Source organism: Pseudophryne corroboree, chromosome 1 (genome assembly GCF_028390025.1).
Source record: "Pseudophryne corroboree isolate aPseCor3 chromosome 1, aPseCor3.hap2, whole genome shotgun sequence".
Lineage (NCBI taxonomy): Eukaryota > Metazoa > Chordata > Amphibia > Anura > Myobatrachidae > Pseudophryne > Pseudophryne corroboree.
The window spans coordinates 630,016,393-630,039,838 of record NC_086444.1 but is presented as its reverse complement, the minus strand read 5'-3'; the positions used below and the strand labels follow the sequence as shown (position 1 = coordinate 630,039,838).

General features: G+C 47.7%; 1 protein-coding gene across 1 annotated transcript in view; it reads left to right on the top strand.

The window, feature by feature from the left end:
• COPE (COPI coat complex subunit epsilon) overlaps positions 1–23,446 on the top strand; it is a 79,505-nt gene that overhangs the window by 30,458 nt on the left and 25,601 nt on the right. The window contains exons 4-5 of the mRNA XM_063914537.1: positions 9,240–9,392; positions 14,807–14,860. Coding sequence (XP_063770607.1) covers positions 9,240–9,392; positions 14,807–14,860 — 207 coding nt within the window. The remainder of the gene's footprint in view (positions 1–9,239; positions 9,393–14,806; positions 14,861–23,446) is intronic.

Below are 23,446 nucleotides of genomic sequence, written 5' to 3'. Positions count from 1 at the left end.
CTGTATATACACACTCAGGTTATATACTGAGACCTGCAATCGCCTCAGCATAAATAGTGCTGCTGCAGCGTGGTCTAATACCCTGTCAGATAATATTAATACTCTAGGACAGGGAAAATAGTTTGCTAACATAGAGCATATTAAAGACGTTGTCTTATATATAAAGGATGCACAGAGGGATATTTGCCGGCTGGCATCCAGAATTAATGCAATGTCCATTCTGCCAGGAGGGTATTAGAAACCCGGCGGTGGACAGGTGTTGCTACCTATAAAAGGCACATGGAGATTCTGCATTATAAGGGTGAGGAATTGTTGGGGATGGTCTCTGGGACCTCGTATCCACAGCAATAGCTGGGAAGAAAAATTTTTTTACCTCAGGTTTCCTCACAGCCTAAGAAAGCACCGTATTTTCAGGTACAGTCCTTTCGGCTTCAGAAAAGCAAGCGGGTCAAAGGCGCTTCCTTTCTGCACAGAGGCAAGGGAAGAAGGAAAAAGCTGCACCAGCAGCCAGTTCCCAGGATCAAAAATCTTCCCCCGCTTCCTCTGAGTCCACCGCTTGACGTTGGGGCTCCACAGGTGGAGACAGGTGCGGTAGGGGCGCGTCTCGGGAACTTCAGGGACCAGTGGGTTTGCCCACAGGTGGATCCCTAGGTTCTGCAAATAGTATCACAGGGATACAGGCTGGAGTTCGAGGCGACTCCCCCTCGCCGTTACCTCACCTCAGCCTTGCCTGCTGCCCTCGGAGAAAGGTAGTACTGGCGGCAATTCACAAGCTGTACTTCCAGCAGGTGAAATCTAGGTACCCCTCCTTCAACAAGGCCGGGGTTACTATTCCAAAATGTTGTGGTACCGAAACCAGACGGTTCGGTGAGACCCGTTCTATAATTGAAAGCCTTGAACACTTATATACGAAGGTTCAAGTTCGAAATGGAATCGCTCAGGGCGATTATTGCAAGCCTGGATGGTATCACTGGACATCAAGGATGCTTACCTGCATGTCCCTATTTACCCTTTTCACCAGGAGTACCTCAAAATTGTGGTACAGGATTGTCATTACCAATTCCAGACGTTGCCGTTGGTCTGTCCCCGGCACCGAGGTATTTACCAAGGTAATGGGCGAAATAATTATCCCGTACTTGGACGATCTCCTTATAAAGGCGAGGTCCAGGGAGCAGTTGTTCGGCGGAGTAGCACTATCTCGGGAAGTGCTACAACAGCACAGCTGAATTCTGAATATTCCAAAGTCGCAGCTGGTTCCTACGACGCGTCTACTGTTCCTGAGTATGGTTCTGGACACAGAACAGGATAAAAAGGGTTTCTCCCGGAGGAGAAGTCCAAGGAGTTGTCGTCTCTAGACAGAGACCTCCTACTACGTATACAGGTGTCGGTGCATCAATGCACGCGAGCCCTGGGAAGGATGGTAGCTTCTTACGAAGAAATTCCATTCGCCAGGTCCCATTCAAGGATTTTCCAGTGGGATCTGTTGGACATGTGGTCCGGGTCGCATCTTCAGATGCATCAGCGGAAAACCCTGTCTCCAAGGGCCAGGGTGTCGTTGTTGTGGTGGCTGCAGAGTGCTCATCTTCTAGGGGGCCGCAGATTCGGCATACAGGACTGGGTCCTGGTGACCACGGATGCCAGCCTTCGAGGCTGGGGGGCAGTCACACAGGGAAGAAACTTCCAAGGCTATGGAAAAGTCAGGAGACTTCCCTACACATAAATATTCTGGAACTAAGGGCCATTTACAATGCCCTAAGTCAGGCTAGACCCCTGCTTCAACACCGGCCGGTGCTGATCCAGTCAGACAACATCACGGCGGTCGCTCATGTACACGACAGGGCGGCACAAGAAGCAGGATGGCGATGGCAGAAGCCACAAGGATTCTCCGATGGGAGAGTGGGGACTTCATCCAGAAGTCTTCCAAATGATTGTACACTGTTGGGAAAGGCCACAGGTGGACATGATGGCGTCCCGCCTCAACTAAAAGTTACAAAGATATTGCGCCAGGTCAAGGACCCTCAGGCGATAGCTGTGGACGCTCTGGTAACACCGTGGGGGTACCAGTCGGTGTATGTGTTCCCTTCTCTGCCTCTCTTACCCAGGGTAATGAGAATAATAAGAAGGAGAGGAGTAAGAACTATACTCATTGTTCCGGGTTGGCCAAGAAGAGCTTGGTAACCAGAACTCCAAGAAATGATCTCAGAGGACCTATGGCCTCTGCCGCTCAGACAGGACCTGCTGCAGCAGGGGGCCTGTCTGTTTCAAGACGTACCGCGGCTGCGTTGACGGCATGGCGGTTGAACGCCGGATCCTGAAGGAAAAGGGAATTCCGGAGGAAGTTATCCCTACGCTATTTAAAGCTAGGAAAGAAGTGAACGCTAACCATTATCACCGCATAGGGCGGAAATATGTTGCGTACTGTGAGGCCAGGAAGGCCCCAAAGGAGAAATTTCAGCTAGGTCGATTTCTGCACTTCCTACAGTCAGAGGTGACTATGGGCCTACAATTGGGTTCCATTAAGGTCCAGATTTCACCTCTATCGATTTTCTTCCAAAATGGAACTGGCTTCACTGCCTGAAGTTCAGACATTTGTCAAGGGAGTGCTGCATATTCAGCCTCCTTTTGTGCCTCCAGTGGCACCATGGGACCTCAACGTGGTGTTGGGTTTCCTAAAGTCACATTGGTTTGAACCACTCAAAACCGTGGATTTAAAATATCTCACGTGGAAAGTGGTCATGCTTTTGGTCTTGGCTTTGGCAAGGCGGGTGGCAGAATTGGCGGCTTTGTCATGCAAAAGCCCCTATTTGATTTTCCATATGGATAGGGCAGAATTGAGGACTAGTCCCCAGTTTCTTCCTAAGGTGGTATCAGCTTTTCACTTGAACCAACCTATCGTGGTGCCTGCGGCTACTTGGGACTTGGAGGACTCCAAGTTACTGGACGTAGTCAGGGCCTTGAAAATTTATGTTTCCAGGACGGCTGGAGTCAGGAAGACTGACTCGCTATTTATCCTGTATGCACCAAACAAGATGGGTGCTCCTGCTTCAAAGCAGAGTATTGCTCGCTGGATTTGTAGCACAATTCAGCTTGCGCATTCTGTGGCTGGCCTGCCGCAGCCTAAATCTGTAAAAGCCCATTCCACGAGGAAAGTGGGCTCTTCTTGGGCGGCTGCCCGAGGGGTCTCGGCTTTACAACTTTGCCGAGCTGCTACTTGGTCAGGGGCAAACACGTTTGCAAAATTCTACAAATTTGATACCCTGGCTGAGGAGGACCTTGAGTTCTCTCATTTGGTGCTGCAGAGTCATCCGCACTCTCCCGCCCGTTTGGGAGCTTTGGTATAATCCCCATGGTCCTTACGGAGTCCCCAGCATCCACTAGGACGTTAGAGAAAATAAGATTTTACTCACCGGTAAATCTATTTCTCGTAGTCCGAAGTGGATGCTGGGCGCCCGTCCCAAGTGCGGACTGTCTGCAATACTTGTATATAGTTATTGTTGACTAAAAGGGTTATTATTGAGCCATCTGTTGAGAGGCTCTGTTATGTTAATACTGTTAACTGGGTATAATATCACGAGTTATACGGTGTGATTGGTGTGGCTGGTATGAGTCTTACCCGGGATTCAAAATCCTTTCCTTATTGTGTCAGCTCTTCCAGGCACAGGATTCTAACTGAAGTCTGGAGGAGGGTCATAGTGGGAGGAGCCAGTGCACACCAGGTAGTCCTAATTCTTTCTTAGCTGTGCCCAGTCTCCTGCGGAGCCGCTATTCCCCATGGTCCTTACGGAGTCCCCAGCATCCACTACGGACTACGAGAAATAGATTTACCGGTGAGTAAAATCTTATTTTATCTCTGCTGGTGCTGACTACACTGCGCAGGGGTTTGGGTTTAGAGGTATAGTGCTGCTGATAATTGTACTGTGTTACCTCATACTGCAAGTTATATCATGTCTGCTTCTGAGGGTAACGGTTCTGGGGCTGAACACACTGCCGGTGTTGCTGAAGCCACAGATCCATATGAGGAGAATATAGCAGCTGTGGGCTCTGGTTCTGGGGGATCCTTGCCCCCCAGTGGGACTGTGGCAACGGAGGCACATACTGACCCACCGTGGGCCGCTTTTTCCACGCTTCTGCATACACTAGTTCATAAACTAACACCCCCTATGGGACCCCCAATGCCGGTACAACCGTATGTGGTCCCTGCAGCCAAGTTGAACCAGTCTCTGACTGCTAAAAAGTCTGACCATCGCTCGCCTAAGTCAAAGGGGTCCTCTAAGCGAGCGCTTGTCTCCTCACAATCCACTGCTGTCACTGACGCCTCGTCTGATGAAGATTGCACGTATACTGACCCCACAGGTTCTGACTCGGATACGGCTGATGGGGAGGGTAGTTCACATGTGGATGTTCCTGATCTTGTGGAGGCTATTAAGTTAATTTTACAGATTACGGATGATCCCGAGCCATCCGTCCCTCCTAAGAAACCATATAGGTTCAAGCGTCAGAAGGTGGTTAAACAAGTTTTACCTCACTCTGACCACCTAGTGGATATACGTGAGGAACCCTGGGAAAACCCGGGTACGAAGTTTGTGCCTCCAAAGAAGATGCTGGCTCGCTATCCCCTCGCGCCAGAGCTGTCTAAGAATTGGGAAACGCCTCCTCCAGTGGACTCACATGTGGCTAGGATGGTGGTTTCCTCAGCTCTGCCTGTCACTACCGTCATGTCTCTAAAAGAGCCTACGGATAAGCGTGTGGAGGGTTGTCTGAAAGCGATTTACACCCTCACGGGTGCTGCACAAAGGCCCACTATTGCAGCTACACGGGCTGCCGGGGCTATTGAAGCGTGGGCCTTGGAGTTAGATGCTGAAATCTCCTCTGACCATGCTAGACAATACTTGTCATATATTGTCACAGCTTCTCGCTATATTAAAGAGGCGGCTTCGGATGCCGGTATCCTAGCAGCCAAGGTCTCTACTACGTCAGTCCTGGCTCGCCGGATATTGTGGCTGAGATCCTGGTCTGTGGATCTGGACTCTAAAAAAAACCCTGGAGGTACTCCCTTTCAAGGGAGATATTCTGTTTGGGGAGGACTTAAATAAGATAGTGGCTGACTTGGCTACTGCCAAAACTGCCTGTCTACCAAATACCGCTCCTTCTGTGTCGAAGGTTAAAGGTACGTCCTTTCGCCCTTCAGGTAAAGCAAAAGGTCAGGCGTACCACAAGCAGGCCCGCACTCCCAAACCTGGTAAGCCGAAGCCCAAAAGAGCCTGGGCTGCCCGTCAGCCAGCTTCCAAGACCGATAAGCCTGCCGCATGACGGGGCGGGGATCCCAGGGTGGGGGGCCGGCTTCTAGGGTATACCCAGGAATGGTTGAAGACCACTTCAGATGCCTGGGTACGGGAAGTCGTCACTCGAGGTTACACCATAGCCTTCAAAAACCGAACCCCTCATCGATTTTGCCAGACAGACGTCCCGTCGGACCAGACAAAGGCAAACAGTCTGCATTCGGTGGAACAGACCCTCCTGGATACTGGAGTCGTAGTGCAGGTGCCTCTTGCTCAGAGGGGCCGGGGGTACTATTCTCCGCTGTTTCTAGTCCCGAAACCGAATGGGTCCTCCCGGCCCATTCTCGACCTTAAGGCATTGAACAGGTTTGTGAAGGTTTCCAAGTTCCGTATGGAAACCCTTTGCTCTATAGTTCTGGCCTTGGAACCTGGGGACTACATGGTCTCCCTGGATATACAGGATGCTTACCTGCATATTCCTATAGCAGCGTCACATCAGCAATACCCGAGGTTCGCTATTGGCAACCTTCATTACCAGTTTGGGGCGTTACCTTTTGGTTTGGCAACGGCTCCGCGAGTCTTCACCAAAGTAATGGCGGTGATGATGGTGGTACTCCGCCGTCAAGGGGTCAGGATACTGCCGTACCTGGACAACTTGTTAATCCTGGCAAATTCCCCAGAACTTCTACTGTGTCATCTGGATATGACGGTCCGGTTTCTACAAGCCCACGGGTGGCTTTTCAACTGGAAGAAATCCTCCCTGGTCCCTGCTCAGAGCATGATGCACCTGGGAGCGCTATTGGACACTCACAACCAGCGGTTGTTCTTGTTTCAGGAGAAAGTCCTGAAGCTTCAGGACAGGATTCGTTGCTTCCTTTCTCGTCCGCAAGTGTCGATACATTTGGCAATGCAGGTGCTGGGCCTCATGGTCTCAGCATTCGACATGATGGAGTATGCTCAATTCCATTCTCGCCCCCTCCAGAAGCTGATTCTAGCCAAGTGGGACGGCCTGCCTCACCGGATCAGGTCTCACATGATCTCATTGACTCCGGAGGTCCGTCTGTCGCTACTTTGGTGGCTCCGGGACCACCAGTTGTGCAGGGGCCGTCCCTTCTGGATATCCAACTGGGTCCTGTTGACGACAGATGCCAGTCTAAGAGGTTGGGGCGCGGTGCTGGAGCAAAACTCCCTTCAGGGTCGGTGGACCAAGGAGGAGTCTCTCCTCTCGATCAACATTCTGGAATTGCGGGCGGTCTTCAATGCGTTGAACCTGGCCCAGCATTTAATTCAGAACCGTCCTGTTCAAATACAGTCGGACAACGCCACCACTGTGGCTTACATAAATCATCAAGGCGGCACTCGAAGCCGTTCAGCAATGAAGGAAGTCTCACGGATTCTACGTTGGGCGGAACGCCATCTACCGGCCATATCGGCAATATTCATTCCGGAAGTCCTGAAATGGGAAGCTGACTTTCTCAGTCGTCAGGACGTGCATGCCGGCAAGTGGAGCCTCCATCCAGAAGTGTTTCAACTCCTAGTGGAAAAGTGGGGTCTTCCAGATGTAGATCTGATGGCGTCTCGACACAATCACAAGGTTCCGGTCTTCGGAGCAAGAACAAGGGATCCTCAAGCAGCATTCGTGGAGGTTTCGGCTGCCGTACGTGTTTGCTCCGGTGTCACTCCTGCCCAGGGTAATTCGGAAGTTCAAGCAAGAAAAAGGAAATCTGCTTCTCATAGCTCCGGCGTGGCCCAGACGGCACTGGTTTTCAGACCTGCAAGGCATATTGTCAGAGCGCCCAATTCTGCTTCCACAACACCCAGACCACCTCGTTCAGGACCCCTGTGTCTACCAGGACCTAGCCCGGCTGTCTTTGACGGCTTGGCTCTTGAAGTTTCCGTCTTGAGGGCTAAGGGTTTTTCTGAAGAGGTCATTAAAACTATGTTGCGGGCCCGGAAACCGGCTTCTGCTCGGATTTACTATAGGGTCTGGCATTCCTACTTTCTTTGGTGCGCATGTAATAATTATGACGCTTCCAAGTTTAGTACAGCCAAACTTTTGGCTTTTCTGCAGCAGGGCCTAGATTTAGGCCTGCGTCTGGCCTCCCTCAAGGTTCATATTTCTGCCTTGTCGGTGTGGTTTCAGAGAAAAATTGCGACTTTACCTGATGTTCATACTTTCACTCAGGGTGTGTTGCGTATCCAACCTCCCTATGTCCCGCCTGTGGCTCCTTGGGACTTGTCGGTGGTTTTGGAGGCGTTGCAGGAGCCTCTGTTTGAACCCCTGGGTTCAGCTGACCTTAAGTGGCTTTCCCTTAAGGTGGTGTTCTTGCTGGCTATTGCCTCTGCTAGAAGAGTGTCGGATCTGGGTGCCTTGTCTTGTAGTTTCCCATATCTGATTTTTCACCGTGACCGGGCGGTTCTTAGGACTCGTCCCGGAAATTTACCTAAGGTGGTTTCTTCGTTCCACCTTAATCAGGAGATTGTGGTTCCGGCCCTTGTCTCTCCTGATCTGTTTCCCAAAGAGAGGTCTTTGGATGTGGTACGGGCTCTCCGTATATACGTGAAGAGAACTGCTTCTGTTCGAAAATATGATTCTCGCTTTGTTTTGTTTGGATTTCACAAACGTGGCTGGCCTGCTCACAAGCAGACCCTGGCCAGATGGATTAGAATGGTGATTGCACATGCTTATGTGAAGGCTGGTCTGTCAGCTCCTACTCACATTACGGCCCATTCTACTCGGTCTGTTGGACCTTCTTGGGCGGCCCAACGTGGTGCGACCCTTGAACAATTGTGCAAGGCGGCTACGTGGTCCTCCGGGAACACGTTCATAAGGTTCTATGCCTTCGATACTGCCGCTTCCCAGGAAGCTTCCTTTGGACGCCGGGTTCTTGTGCCCGCTACAGTGCGTCCCCTCCCATAAGGAACTGCTTTAGGACATCCCCATTGTCCAATCCTTGTGGAGCCCAGTGTACCCCGCAGCAGAAAACGAGATTTATGGTAAGAACTTACCTTTGTTAAATCTCTTTCTGTGAGGTACACTGGGCTCCACAAGGCGCCCACCCTGACGCACTTAGCTTCTTTGGGTTGGTATGGCATTAGCCGCTGACACCTCTCTTGTCGTGAGAGTGTGGTGTATGTGGCTACTAACCGTTGTCGTCTCTTTTCCTGCTACTGCATTGGGCTGGTTAACTAAAAACTGAGCTCCTGTGCAGGGAGGCGGGGTAATAGAGGAGGCGGCGGCGTTGTGCATTCTGGGAACAGTCAAAGCTTTGAGCCTGTTGGTGCCTCTGATCAAGATCCTATTCTACACCCCATTGTCCAATCCTTGTGGAGCCCAGTGTAGCTCGCAGAAAGAGATTTAACAAAGGTAAGTTCTTACCATAAATCTCGTTATTGGTGCGTCGCTGTGTGTGTACGGGTACACATGCTGCGTCGGCCGGCGGTGATTGACAGCTGAACTGGGCGGGCGTGTGTACACGCCTGCCCAGTTCATGACGTCAGTCCCCGACGGATCGGGCAGTGTGTATGCACAGCACACTGCCCGATCCGTCCATAGATATATCTGCAGATCAATTGATCTGCAGATATCTTTCTAGTGTGCACCCACCTTAAGCCAGAAAAATTTAAATCCCAGGTGACCACTGCTATTCCAAATGTTTGCAAGCATTTTTTTCCTCTCTTGCTGTGCCCTAAACCTGCGTAAGCAATAGCACAGCATGGAGATGTACTATCCTATAGTATGCTGCATATGCTGTCTAAGTTGTGTAGGGGAGATGGAGTCAGTTTCCAGGAGCAAATAAAGTTTACAATCTCTTAAACATCTGTATTAAAAGTGGCAGCCATCACGTGATCATCAGCTATTCTCATGCCCTTGGTGTGGCAGATAAGTGCATTTATAATGCAGCTGTTTCTCTCCTGCTTTTGTGTGGCTATAATATGCTGTTTCCTTCTTCCTTCTAGAGATGCTATAGTCTCTGAGCTGGATAAAAAGATGGCTAAGAGTGTTGATGTCACTAACACAACCTTCCTCCTGATGGCAGCTTCAATTTATTTCCATGATGGCAACACAGATGCTGCCCTGCGAACTCTTCACCAGGGAGACAGCCTGGAGTGGTATGTTGGCAATCTTAAACTTGCACAGAATATGGATGTCTTTAGTATTGTGCAGCTGGCAGTAAATTGCTTACTTTTTACTCTAGTGTGGCATATCAAATTGCTGCCTTTTGTCATATAACCTTTGTTTGCCAACCTGCCTAGCTTTCCCTGTGTTACTGTATGTCACTGCAGTCAGGGCCGACACCTTTCCCTGTATTACTGTATGTCACTGCAGTCAGGGCCGACACCTTTCCCTGTATTACTGTATGTCACTGCAGTCAGGGCCGACACCTTTCCCTGTATTACTGTATGTCACTGCAGTCAGGGCTGACACTTATGTGTTTGGCCAAGTAAGTGGGGGGGTGGCCGTGCTTTGTTGTATATTGGGGCTCTATGCATAGTTTTACCCCCTGACAGGCCTGGGTATTTTATACCTGACTACAATTAAAAAAATAAATGTGTTTGTATAAACAGGGAGATGGTGTGCCTTGTAAGCAGTAACAGATTAAACGGGATGCGTCTAGCATCCCAGCTGATGGTAAACTGGCGGTCATGTGACCGACCCCGGAATCCCAACACCATTCAGGAGACTAGTGCCAGATCACCATCAACCGACATCCCGAAGGTGAATATCGTGGTGAGGATTAGGGTTAGGGCCCCGGAGGGGAAAGGGGGGGGGTTAGGCACTGGGGGGAAAGTTAGCCCTAGCTGACACCCCCGGAGAGTAAGGGCAGTGGGAGGGTGTGGAAATACTTGCCCCCTCTGGTGTCAGGATCTCCAGTGTCAGGTTGCTGCGGTTGGTCATGTGACAGTCAGGATATAGTATGTATTCTATTTAAACATTACAATCTGTTCTATAGAGCTCTCTTTTTCCAGAAATAAGTATTATTATTATCCTTTATTTATATGGCGCCGCAAGGGTTCTGCAGCGCCCAATTACAGAGTACATAAATAATCAAAACAGGAAAACAGCAACTTACAGTTGAAGACAGTATAGGACAATACAGGCTAAATAAACATAGTTACTTATTCCAGTGTTGTCTACTGATGTATCAGGTGGCAGAAGACTGCTGGACTTGGTGCAGTTGAAGGATTATTAAAGTAAGAAAAAGGATAAGCACATGAGGGAAGAGGGCCCTGCTCGTGAGAGCTTACATTATAAAGGGGAGGGGTAGACAGACAGGGGTGACACAGTCGGGATAGATAGAGAGTGTGGAACAGAGGGTTAGGATGAGATTTGGCTGGGTTTGGTGAAGTAGCAGCTTGATGAGGGCTGCAATATTACCAGCAAACATGGTAGAGCTGCCTTCATTGATTTCAGCTCATAGATCCTAAAGTCAGGGGCAGAAATTAGCCTTTATTTAAATTTCAGTTATTTGGAGGAATTCAATTGTTTGTGAGTGCCCATCGGAGCAATACAAATCGTGTTTTGGCATGACTAGGTCGCAAAACATATGGCAAGTTAAACAGAAATTTGGAGAGAGAGAGAAAGTTAGTTACTGGGGTGTGTGTCTGGAGTTGAGATCTAGCAAGGGGCTGAGTCTTGCAATGTTGAAACAGGTGTTTGCTCACAGTATTTGACTGATTGGGGTCAATTCAATTTACCAACAGTTGAATAGCGCCGGGAATTAGCTCCCGGCGCTATCCAATACAGCGCCATGTGACACTTAATAAGTGCTAAACCATGGCTGATATGCTTTCTTAGTAGTTTATTGCCTTCCAAAGGCATTATTCAATGTTCTTTGTCTGCCAGTGGTACTACTCCACTCTTTATGGCTTATATAGTTTGTCTTTGACAGCAATTTGATGCCTCCCACAAACACTGAAATATACAAATATGCAGACAAAGAAAGGTTTCCTTTTGTGGAAGAAATGTTGTTGATTGATGTACATAAAATGCATTAAAAAGAAACCCTATTAGTTATACCTTCTGTATGAAACTAAAGCTACTGTCTGTGTTTTTAAATGTATGGAAATACAGGCATAATTGGACCCTGCAGAATATTTAACTAGAGAGTTCTTGCTAGAGATACTTTTATGTGACAGTATTTACACGTGTTGCAACAGTGACATCTGCTGGTGATATAGAACAGGAGCGTCACACCAAATTAAACATTTTTATCTTGTGTCAAGCTAAAAAGTCATTAATTTTGAATATGATGATGTTGATACTATAATTCAAGTTGGAACAATTACCAAAATCAGAATCTGTGCAATTAATCTCAATAAACAGCTAAACCTTAAGCTGTTTGTGTCTTTCCGTTTCGAGACTCCAAACGTCTTTAGTTCCTGTGATAAGATTACCTAAAGTTCTTGCAAAGCGTTCTACCTTTTTGTCCAACAGCAAAAAATTATCAAAATCATTTTGGTTTTTTTGAAACGACCTTCGTTAAAAAGAGCAAATTTCACACTACAACATACCTTTTCCTGGATATTTGCAACTAAAGGGAGAAAACAAGCTTTAAAGTAAGGTAATTTTTGGCTTGTGGAAACAATATTCTAAATATAAGGCATTTCTCAATGGCTGTTATAAAGCAACAAGCGTCAGAACACCCTGTGTTTAGGTGTCTTTGTAAAACTTTTGGTTGTGATTTCAGAAATGTTTATCTGGATTGCTAAAGACCAATTTTTTTTTGCAAAATAAACTGAAAGTTGTAAAAAAATTAAAATATATTGTTACGGCAAGTCTGACGGTACATTTAGACTTTTCTAAATTAAAAAAATAATAATAATAATAATAATAATATTGCATTAGTCCATGGTGGCTGTGCCACTGCCAGCTCTTAAAGAACTGGTAACCCCATCGCCAAGGGGCCACACCCGATAGCCATGCAATAACAGCCACGGGTGGTGTGTGTCTCTTTGTCTCAGGGTCCCAAGCCTGTAATCATTGCCAAGCCTGATTTTGGTCTCTTTCTGGTTCCCAAGAGCTGTGGCTTTTAATTTATGGCAATAGAAAATGTTTTCATCAAAGTTCATCACAGTTGCTGGTTACTGTATTGGCCTCTACCACCTCTGATGGGAGGCTATTCCACTGATCCACTACTGAGACAGCACCGCCGGTCAGGAAACGGGGCCTGTCCATTACTATCCTAAGTGGATGTTATATCCTGCTGTCCACCCTCAGCTCTAAGATTCAAGACCATCATCTTTGCACTAATTAGATCAATAGCTTCAGTGATAGGAGGTGTCACTGCCCACATATGCGTAAGATATGTACAGACATTTTGATAGAGATGCCTTTAGTTCCAGTTCGGATGAAATGACCTCTCAGCACAGCATATAGAGAAACACTACATTGGCTGGAGTGATGAAGCCGACTGTCTGCCAGTATCTAGTGAGAGACTTGTCAGCCATGAATCAATAACTGTGGGTGATAGATGCTGGAACTGCTTACACATGTGACAGATGAACTCTGCAAGACAGCTCAGCAGCTCGCTGGAGGATGCCTGCACCATTGTGCATTTTGGGGGTTGGGGCTGAAATGCCAACGCTGCCCTTACTGCAGCCTAAACAGACCCACTGTCTGGCTAAACTCTCCGACGTCCCGCCAGTCACTCGATCAGGATCCCGGCTGTTGGGATGCCAGCATTGTGATCAGTGTCGGGATTCCGGCGTTGGTCTTTCAACAGCCGGGATCCTGACCAGATCCTGCATTTTGGAGGTGTGCACATTTGCTGGCCTTTACCAGGGTCTTTCAACCCTCCATCAACAAGAGCATTGTGTGAGGCCTGGGTGAAGGCAAATCCTTCGTGCTCTCACTAATGAGGTTGGTTTCACCCTTTTTGCAGTGCCTTCTTTTACCCATAAGTCGCCTAAAGCACCAGATGACGGTCTCAATAGATTTTCAAGTCTCGCTGTTCTGGAATAGCAGGAAACTGGGCCCCAATTGAAGAGTCTTCATCAGGCCGTGTCGCCTAAAGGGCCCCATACACTACAACGATATGTCTGAGGCTGAAGTCGGATGTAATTTCCCTTGAACTCCCCCTGGACCTTCCCGGGAGTGATTCCATGCGGTTTGGTACTTTTGTGCTATTTTAGCATAAGATATATCGCATGCGATTGATGAAGCCGCTATACATCGCATGCAATATATCGTACGGCATACAATTGTACCATGAGATATATCTGATGGGCTGGATAGAGGGCTACGGGGGCTGGGAGTGTCCCGAGAATGCCAGTCAAACTTCCCTGTGATACATCACATGTGATATATCACATGCACAAAAAACACACTTTTTTCATCCAATTCCAATATATCATTAGTGCAGCACCAACGTCCGTCAGCCACGGGGGCGCGCATCAGATTGGATACGATCTAAAACACATACGATTGTACACAATTTCATACAGTATATCAGACGGATATATCGGAATTGTATAAAATCATCCTAGTGTATGGAGCCCTTTACAGAAACGCAGGAATGGGAATCCGTTCCACATTCTTGTTCTTTATGGCACCTGCAAGCTAATCCGATATCTGTGGTCTGTTGTGGTGCAGAAACCAATCCAGTAGTCATGGACTGTTTTCAGCATGTTGCTAATGAAGCTGGCAGTTTGTAGAGTAAGCAGTAACTGAGTCCAGTAACTTGCAATCAGAGGTTTTCCCTGCTTAGACTGTGACATGCCATAATGATTTATATGCGTTATTTATGCTAATGAGCTACTGATAACACCATTCTAGGCAATACAAAAATTGATGAAAATTGGTGAATATATAGAAGGTATTATCACTTTATTTAGAGCCCTATAAGGGAGGGATATGTCTATAAAATAAATGATAGAAAAGTAGATAGGATATTTGAATATTCAAGATAGAGCTAATTCATTGAAAATAAAAGAAAAGCAAATTTGAACATTTCCGTCAGGAATGAATTCATACCGCTTCTCCCTCTTTCTGTGTTAAAAGAAAAAATATATTTTTCCTTTTTAATATTCTATAACGGTAGGTGCATTCATGTCTGTGGATGTAACACTGAGAAAATAGCAAGTCACTGGCTATTTAGACTGGCATTGAAGTAATATTGTAACAGAAACTGAAGGTTATTTGGACATTTAGTGGATATATGCTTAGATACTGTGCCTAACTTTTTGTAATAGATTTTGCGCCTATGCTTTTTATGTAGTTTTTCTTTTCTATTTTTATATCGCCTACCTATCTAAGGCAGACTAGATGGGCCAAGTGATTCTTATCTGCCAGCAGTTTCTATGTATAATTACCTTTTGATTTTCTTCATGTTGGGTACTGTAAATGTGAACGTCCTGTCCTGTCTCTATATCTAGCTCTTATTTACTAATCTGGACAATAGAGTGATACAATTATATTAACTTTAGTATGTTGCAATACCCCTTACATGCTCAAACCCATTCTCTGTGGCACAGGTATGACGTATTGAAATATTGATGTTGACTAATCCTTTTGTCAATTACAGCATGGCAACAATAATCCAAATACTGCTGAAAATAGACAGACTTGATCTGGCTCGGTAAGCACACATTTATTCATTTGTTTATCTATGTTTCTGGAGTAAGAGTAGTGGTGGTACTTGGAGGCCAAAAGAGCAAATTAGCTCTCCCAGAAAATAGGTGCACAATGAGAGAATCAGTGATCCAAGATCAGAACCGGAGCGGTGGTCTATATAAAAGCTGGTTAGAGACGTAATTTAAGCAGTATGACTGTGCAGCCATGTGGTCCTTCTTGCACATTGTCGCATAGAACTGTACTTTGGGACTGTCCCAACGTGAGTATATATCTCTGTTTATTTGTTAAGCACCATTTCTTGTTCACACATGATGGGGGATATCCAATTACCCGCAGTCAATAATTGTCTGGGGTTATCCTATCAGGGTTATCGGGGCTTCTGTTACCGGCTTCTGTGCATGACCTGCTTGACAATCTGCTCCCCAGGTTGCTCATGTGCTCTCGCTCTCTCCATTTTTGGGTCCGTGCTTCACCCCCACCACTCTAACCACATGACCCCGTCTGTCCAGGGCATCCGGAGTGGGGGAAGAGGGCCAGATATTGGCCAAGGGGCTAAGCGATGGCTTTTTGGTGCTGCGGCGGTGTAAACACACAGGTTTCTTTGAACCTGTGTGTTTTTGCACAAAAAAACTCTCTCTCTCTCTCTCTCTCTCTCTCTCTCTCTCTCTCTCTCTCTCTCATCTAAAAATAATTTGTAAACAAAAATCTGTTAAAAATTGCAAAAAATTCTTGTTTTTTGCTCCAGATAAGGCTCACGATAGTACTAATGGGCAATAGTGTAGCTTAGCCTTCTAAAAATGGCCACGCCCACTTTTGGAAAGACACACCCACTATTTATTATTTATTTATTATTATTATCCTTTATTTATATGGCGCCACAAGGGTTCCGCAGCGCCCAATTACAGAGTACATAAATAATCAAACAGGAAAACAGCAACTTACAGTTGATGACCGTATAGGACAAGTACAGGGTAAATAAACATAGTTACATCAGCAGATGACACTGGAATAAGTATCTGGTGGCAGAAGACTGCTGGATGTGGTGCAGTTGAAGATTATTAAAGTAAGACAAAGGATGAGCACATGAGGGAAGAGGGCCCTGCTCGTGAGAACTTACATTCTAAAGGGGAAGGGTAGACAGACAGGGGTGACACAGATAGGGTACATAGAGAATGTGGAACAGAGGGTTAGGATGAGATTTGGCTGGGTTTGGTGAAGAAGTGGGTCTTGAGAGCCCGTTTGAAGTGTTGTAGAGAGGTGGAGTGTCTGAGGGGGAGAGGTAGGGAATTCCAGAGAAGTGGTGCAGCACGTGAAAAATCTTGAGGTGGGAGGAAGTAATCTGTAGGCAGGAGAGTCAGCGTGCATTAGCAGAGCGAAGAGGACGGGTGGGAGTGTAAAGGGAGATAAGATCAGAGATGTAGATGGGAGAGGAATGGGTAAGGGCTTTGTAATCGAGTGTGAGAAGCTTGAAATGGATTCTGAAAGGGAAGGGGAGCCAGTGAAGGTCTAGTAGGAGAGGAGTGGTAGACGTAGTGCGTTTGGTGAGGAAAATGAGCCGGGCAGCAGCATTGAGGATAGATTGGACTGGATTGATGCGTTTGTCAGGAATCCCAGTCAGGAGGAGATTACAGTAGTCCAGTCTGGAGATGACCAGTGAGTGGATAAGAGTCTTAGTAGCATCCTGGGTCAGAAAGGGTCTGATCCTAGAAATATTTTTTAGATGAAAACGGCAGGTTTGTGAGAGGTGCTGAATGTGTGGTTTGAAGGAGAGGGAGGAGTCAAGGATTACTACAAGACCGTGCACTTGGGGGCTAGAGGAGATAGTAGTGCCATCAATAGATAATGAGATTGTAGGAGGTGAGGTTATGCAGGAGGGAGGGAAGATGATCAGCTCGGTCTTAGACATGTTAAGTTTAAGAAAGCGCTGGGACATCCAGGAAGAGGTAGCAGAGAGACAGTTGGAGATACGAGTGAGGAGAGCAGGGGAGAGGTCTGGAGAGAAAAGATAGATTTGAGTGTCATCAGCATAGAGATGATATTGGAAACCAAAAGAACTAATGAGCTTACCTAGTGAGGATGTATAGAGAGAGAAGAGAAGAGGACCAAGGACAGAACCTTGGGGTGCACCTACAGTTAGTGGAAGTGAGGGGGAAGTGGAGTCATGAGAGGAGACAGAATGAACGGTCAGAAAGGTAGGAGGACAGCCAAGAGAGGGCAGTGTCACGCATACCAATGGAGTGAAGGATTTGCAGTAGGAGAGGATGGTCCACAGTGTCAAAAACAGCAGAGAGATCAAGTAGAATAAGTAAAGAGTAGTGTCCCTTAGATTTAGCAGCATGGAGGTCATTGCATACTTTTGTAAGGGCAGTTTCAGTGGAATGGAGAGGACGGAAGCCAGACTGGAATGGGTCAAGCAGTGAGTGTGAGGAACAATATCACTATGTGATAACAATACGCCCCCTGTTCAGCGCGGTGTTTTGTGCACAGTCTAAATGATGATGCTGTCTGTCCCCCAGATTAGACAAGCGCTGCAATGTCAAATTCTTGTCTTCTGCAGTTGTAACTTGGCAAAAACATCAATTGAAATGTCAGTGGTGACACCTCTATGTACAATATATGTCTATTTAAAGTGTTATGACAAGACAATAAGTACTTAATCTATCCTATAACCTTCTTTAAAAAATAAAAAAAATACTTAAGGCTATTAACCAAACTACACCAACATACATCTCTTCGCTCATCTCAAAATATCTCCCTACCCATCCTCTCCAAGATTTGCATGTCTGATCCACACTCATTACTTACTCGCACTCGAGATAACAGGATGTTTTCCGCGCTGCGCCCACTCTGTGGAATGCCCTCCCATGCACAATTATACTTTCCTCTAGTCTCCAAACCTTGAAGCGTTCCCTGAAAATTCACCTCTTCGGACAAGGTTAACAGATTTTAGAACCACCTACATAACCTTCATAAGCTATCTCACTCCCCTCTATACAGTCTACACATAACATCACATATTTTTGTCTTTATTCACTTTTACATCCTCCTGACCCTTGGTACAAGATTGCTGTGTGACTATATCATATAGCCCATTAAGAACCTTTGCAATGTGGCAGAACCAATATTTAATAGGTTGCACCTGTTTCTTGTGTATCAATGCCTATTTCCCTATAATTTGTAAGCTTGCGAGCAGGGCCTTCCTAGTTCTAGGTCTGTCTGTTTATTACCCAGTTTTGTTCTATTACTGTTGTTCCAATTGTAAAGCGCAATGAAATATATATAGTGTGTGTGTGTGTGTGTGTGTGTGTGTGTGTGTGTGTGTGTGTGTGTGTGTACACTGCTCAAAAAAATAAAGGGAACACTAAAATAACACATCCTAGATCTGAATGAATGAAATATTCTTATTAAATACTTTGTTCTTTACATAGTTGAATGTGCTGACAACAAAATCACACAAAAATTATCATTGGAAATCAAATTTATTAACCCATGGAGGTCTGGATTTGGAGTCACACTCAAAATTAAAGTGGAAAAACACACTACAGGCTGATCCAACTTTGATGTAATGTCCTTAAAACAAGTCAAAATGAGGCTCAGTAGTGTGTGTGTGTGTCAGAATCCGTTTGGATTTCCCATTTTGAGAACATATTAGCAGGGACTGATGTTCACGGTATAATAGTAAGTTTAATAAAGCAGTGTACAACTGTAAACAATAAATATCAACCAGGAATAACTAGAGAACACAAAAAGAAAGGGAGAACTGAGGGGACATGGGATGCCAGGAGACTGAGTACTTGAAAACGGTGTAGATTGTGGAAATACTAGAGACACTGTGGACTGTGAAGGCACTTTGCAATAGGATTGTTCAGTAGTGGATATTGCACCATAGCAGGATGCACTGTAGTTGGATCACAGGATAGCACTGGTAGAATATGCACTGTAGCAGGATGACAGGATTGCACTGTGGTAGAGTATGCACGTACCAGGATTGCACTGTAGCTGGATCACAGGATAGTACTGGTAGAATATGCACTGTAGCAGGATGACAGGATTGCACTGTGGTAGAGTAGACATGTACCAGGATTGCACTGTAGCTGGATCACAGGATAGTACTGGTAGAATATGCACTGTAGCAGGATGACAGGATTGCACTGTGGTAGAGTAGACATGTACCAGGATTGCACTGTAGCTGGATCACAGGATAGCACTGGTAGTATATGCACTGTAGCAGGATGACAGGATGGCACTGTGGTAGAGTATGCACGTACCAGGATTGCACTGTAGCTGGATCACAGGATAGTACTGGTAGAATATGCACTGTAGCAGGATGACAGGATTGCACTGTGGTAGAGTAGACATGTACCAGGATTGCACTGTAGCTGGATCACAGAATAGCACTGGTAGAATATGCACTGTAGCAGGATGACAGGATTGCACTGTGGTAGAGTCTGGCAGTTCTATGGACGATTTAGTAGTAGAGACCAGCATAACCAGGACCAGGAGCTGAAACAACTTTGACACGATGAACTGGCAACAGGGAGCCTGTGTGGCTGGCCTAAGTAGTGAGTTCAGGTGCTGCTCACAGCTGTGGTAACAGCTAATTACCAAGCTGCAGATACAGAGCAGAGAGTGCTGAGCACCAGAGCAGAGAGCGCCACCGCAGGCATGGAGGAGAAACTGCATGGATTGTGACAGTACCCCCTCCCTAAGGAGCGGATTCCAGACGCTCAACACATGTCAGAGTCTGAATCCAAAGGTAGAGGACATATCAGGGTATCCTCATGCTGCCAAGGAAGTCCAACAGAGGCTTTCAACTTAGACTTTCCGTTTTTCTTCTTTCTCCTTTTTGTGGATTTCCCAGTAGGAACAGTAGACTGAAGCTGAAGAAAACCAACAGGTAAGCTGATTGCTGGAGTCTCTAAGCTGGCAACAGGATTCTCGGATGAACCAAGATAGATAGGAACCTTAGATGGCCCCGGCTGGGCAGGAACCTCAATTGGGACTGAAGACTGATAAGACCATGAATTTAATTTCTTAATTACCACCTCACTGAAGGCCACAAGATTGAGAAGAACTGGGTCATTGGTTTCAATTAGTGGACTAACCCATTCCAAGGCTTCTCCTCTGAAGGTCAGGAATAACAATTTAACTATGTTGGAGGGAGTAATTCCGAGGGAAGGGTCTGTCTCCATCATGGTAAGATATCTGTTAACTAGTGTGAAGTATTGCGTTAAATCTCCATCAAAGTAATCCAAAGATGGAGTGTTGGATGAATTCTGTGAAGTGGAAGCTTGATTTTCTGGAAACACAGGAGATGGATCATCAGGACACTGAGGAGGGGACAGACTTTCAGGAGACTGGTCAGAAATATATGATGATCTTAACCGAACTTTGACTAGAGACTTGGATGGCACTTTTTGGATTTGATCCTTCCTGGAAGTCCTGGGAGACTGGGCAGTACCCAAATCGTGAGCCAACAGGTTAGTAGTAGGATTGGAACCCAGGACTACAGCAGTGCCTACGTGCCTAGATATATGGCCTGTGTTGTGAAAAACAAGGGTGCTAGATTCCTCTTCTGAGATTGGCATAATGCTCAGAGCCCCCTCCTGGAGCTGGACTAAGGCAGGAACCCCCTCTACACGGGGCTGGGCTGAGGCAGACGCCCCCTCTACACGGGGCTGGGCTGAGGCAGACGCCCCCTCTTCACGGGGCTGAACAGCTGAGGCAGACGCCCCCTCTTCACGGGGCTGAACAGCTGAGGCAGACGCCCCCTCTTCACGGGGCTGAACAGCTGAGGCAGACGCCCCCTCTTCACGGGGCTGAACAGCTGAGGCAGACGCCCCCTCTTCACGGGGCTGAACAGCTGAGGCAGACGCCCCCTCTTCACGGGGCTGAACAGCTGAGGCAGACGCCCCCTCTTCACGGGGCTGAACAGCTGAGGCAGACGCCCCCTCTTCACGGGGCTGAGGCAGACGCCCCCTCTTCACGGGGCTGGGCAGCGCTCTGAAGACTCTCTGGCGCTGGACCCTCTGAAGAACCCCCTCCTGGGGCTGGACCCTCTGAAGAACCCCCTCCTGGGGCTGGACCCTCTGAAGAACCCCCTCCTGGGGCTGGACCCTCTGAAGAACCCCCTCCTGGGGCTGGACCCTCTGAAGAACCCCCTCCTGGGGCTGGACCCACTGAAGAACCCCCTCCTGGGGCTGGACCCTCTGAAGAACCCCCTCCTGGGGCTGGACCCTCTGAAGAACCCCCTCCTGGGGCTGGACCCTCTGAAGAACCCCCTCCTGGGGCTGGACCCTCTGAAGAACCCCCTCCTGGGGCTGGACCCTCTGAAGAACCCCCTCTTGGGGCTGGACGCCCTGAAGAACCCCCTCTTGGGGCTGGACGCCCTGAAGAACCCCCTCTTGGGGCTGGACGCCCTGAAGAACCCCCTCTTGGGGCTGGACGCCCTGAAGAACCCCCTCTTGGGGCTGGACGCCCTGAAGAACCCCCTCTTGGGGCTGGACGCCCTGAAGAACCCCCTCTTGGGGCTGGACGCCCTGAAGAACCCCCTCTTGGGGCTGGACGCCCTGAAGAACCCCCTCTTGGGGCTGGACGCCCTGAAGAACCCCCTCTTGGGGCTGGACGCCCTGAAGAACCCCCTCTTGGGGCTGGACGCCCTGAAGAACCCCCTCTTGGGGCTGGACGCCCTGAAGAACCCCCTCTTGGGGCTGGACGCCCTGAAGAACCCCCTCTTGGGGCTGGACGCCCTGAAGAACCCCCTCTTGGGGCTGGACGCCCTGAAGAACCCCCTCTTGGGGCTGGACGCCCTGAAGAACCCCCTCTTGGGGCTGGACGCCCTGAAGAACCCCCTCTTGGGGCTGGACGCCCTGAAGAACCCCCTCTTGGGGCTGGACGCCCTGAAGAACCCCCTCTTGGGGCTGGACGCCCTGAAGAACCCCCTCTTGGGGCTGGACGCCCTGAAGAACCCCCTCTTGGGGCTGGACGCCCTGAAGAAACCCCCCCCCCCCCTTGGGGCTGGACGCCCTGAAGAAACCCCCCCCCCCCTTGGGGCTGGACGCCCTGAAGAACCCCCCCCTGGGGCGACAGGCTTGGAAACTTTAGGTGGAAGACCAGTTTTGTGACAGATGGTATTTAAAGATTGGAGATGCACTCTGCCCCCATTTCTTGGTTTTCGAATGGGACAAGTTAGAATAAAATGTCCTTGACCCCCACAATACAGGCAAAGTTTATTGTCTCTACGATGCTGGCGTTCTGTTTTCTGAGAGGCTAGGTCGAGGGAAACTTTGGAACCCGCCTCTTGTCTGTGGAGGAGAGGTGCCCCTAGCATGCCTAGTCCATGGGTCAGAAGAAAACTCCTTTTCTGGAGCTATTTTACTGGAGTCCACCAGTCTCCCCAGGAATTCAGGTAGAATGCATAGAATACTGGATACTAAAGTCTGTAGCTGGTCTAACTTTTCCTTTAAAATCCCCAGTTGTAAGAATTCTAAAGAAGGTGATGTCCTGGAAGCTGTGGGGTTAACAAGCTGTGAGAAAACTCCCTCAGGCAGACTGCAATTATCTCCCCTGCTGTTTGTTTTGGGCCAGTTCATACTGTCAGAATCCGTTTGGATTTCCCATTTTGAGAACATATTAGCAGGGACTGATGTTCACGGTATAATAGTAAGTTTAATAAAGCAGTGTACAACTGTAAACAATAAATATCAACCAGGAATAACTAGAGAACACAAAAAGAAAGGGAGAACTGAGGGGACATGGGATGCCAGGAGACTGAGTACTTGAAAACGGTGTAGATTGTGGAAATACTAGAGACACTGTGGACTGTGAAGGCACTTTGCAATAGGATTGTTCAGTAGTGGATATTGCACCATAGCAGGATGCACTGTAGTTGGATCACAGGATAGCACTGGTAGAATATGCACTGTAGCAGGATGACAGGATTGCACTGTGGTAGAGTAGACATGTACCAGGATTGCACTGTAGCTGGATCACAGGATAGCACTGGTAGAATATGCACTGTAGCAGGATGACAGGATTGCACTGTGGTAGAGTATGCACGTACCAGGATTGCACTGTAGCTGGATCACAGGATAGCACTGGTAGAGTATGCACTGTAGCAGGATGACAGGATTGCACTGTGGTAGAGTAGACATGTACCAGGATTGCACTGTAGCTGGATCACAGGATAGCACTGGTAGTATATGCACTGTAGCAGGATGACAGGATTGCACTGTGGTAGAGTATGCACGTACCAGGATTGCACTGTAGCTGGATCACAGGATAGTACTGGTAGAATATGCACTGTAGCAGGATGACAGGATTGCACTGTGGTAGAGTAGGCATGTACCAGGATTGCACTGTAGCTGGATCACAGAATAGCACTGGTAGAATATGCACTGTAGCAGGATGACAGGATTGCACTGTGGTAGTCTGGCAGTTCTATGGACGATTTAGTAGTAGAGACCAGCATAACCAGGACCAGGAGCTGAAACAACTTTGACACGATGAACTGGCAACAGGGAGCCTGTGTGGCTGGCCTAAGTAGTGAGTTCAGGTGCTGCTCACAGCTGTGGTAACAGCTAATTACCAA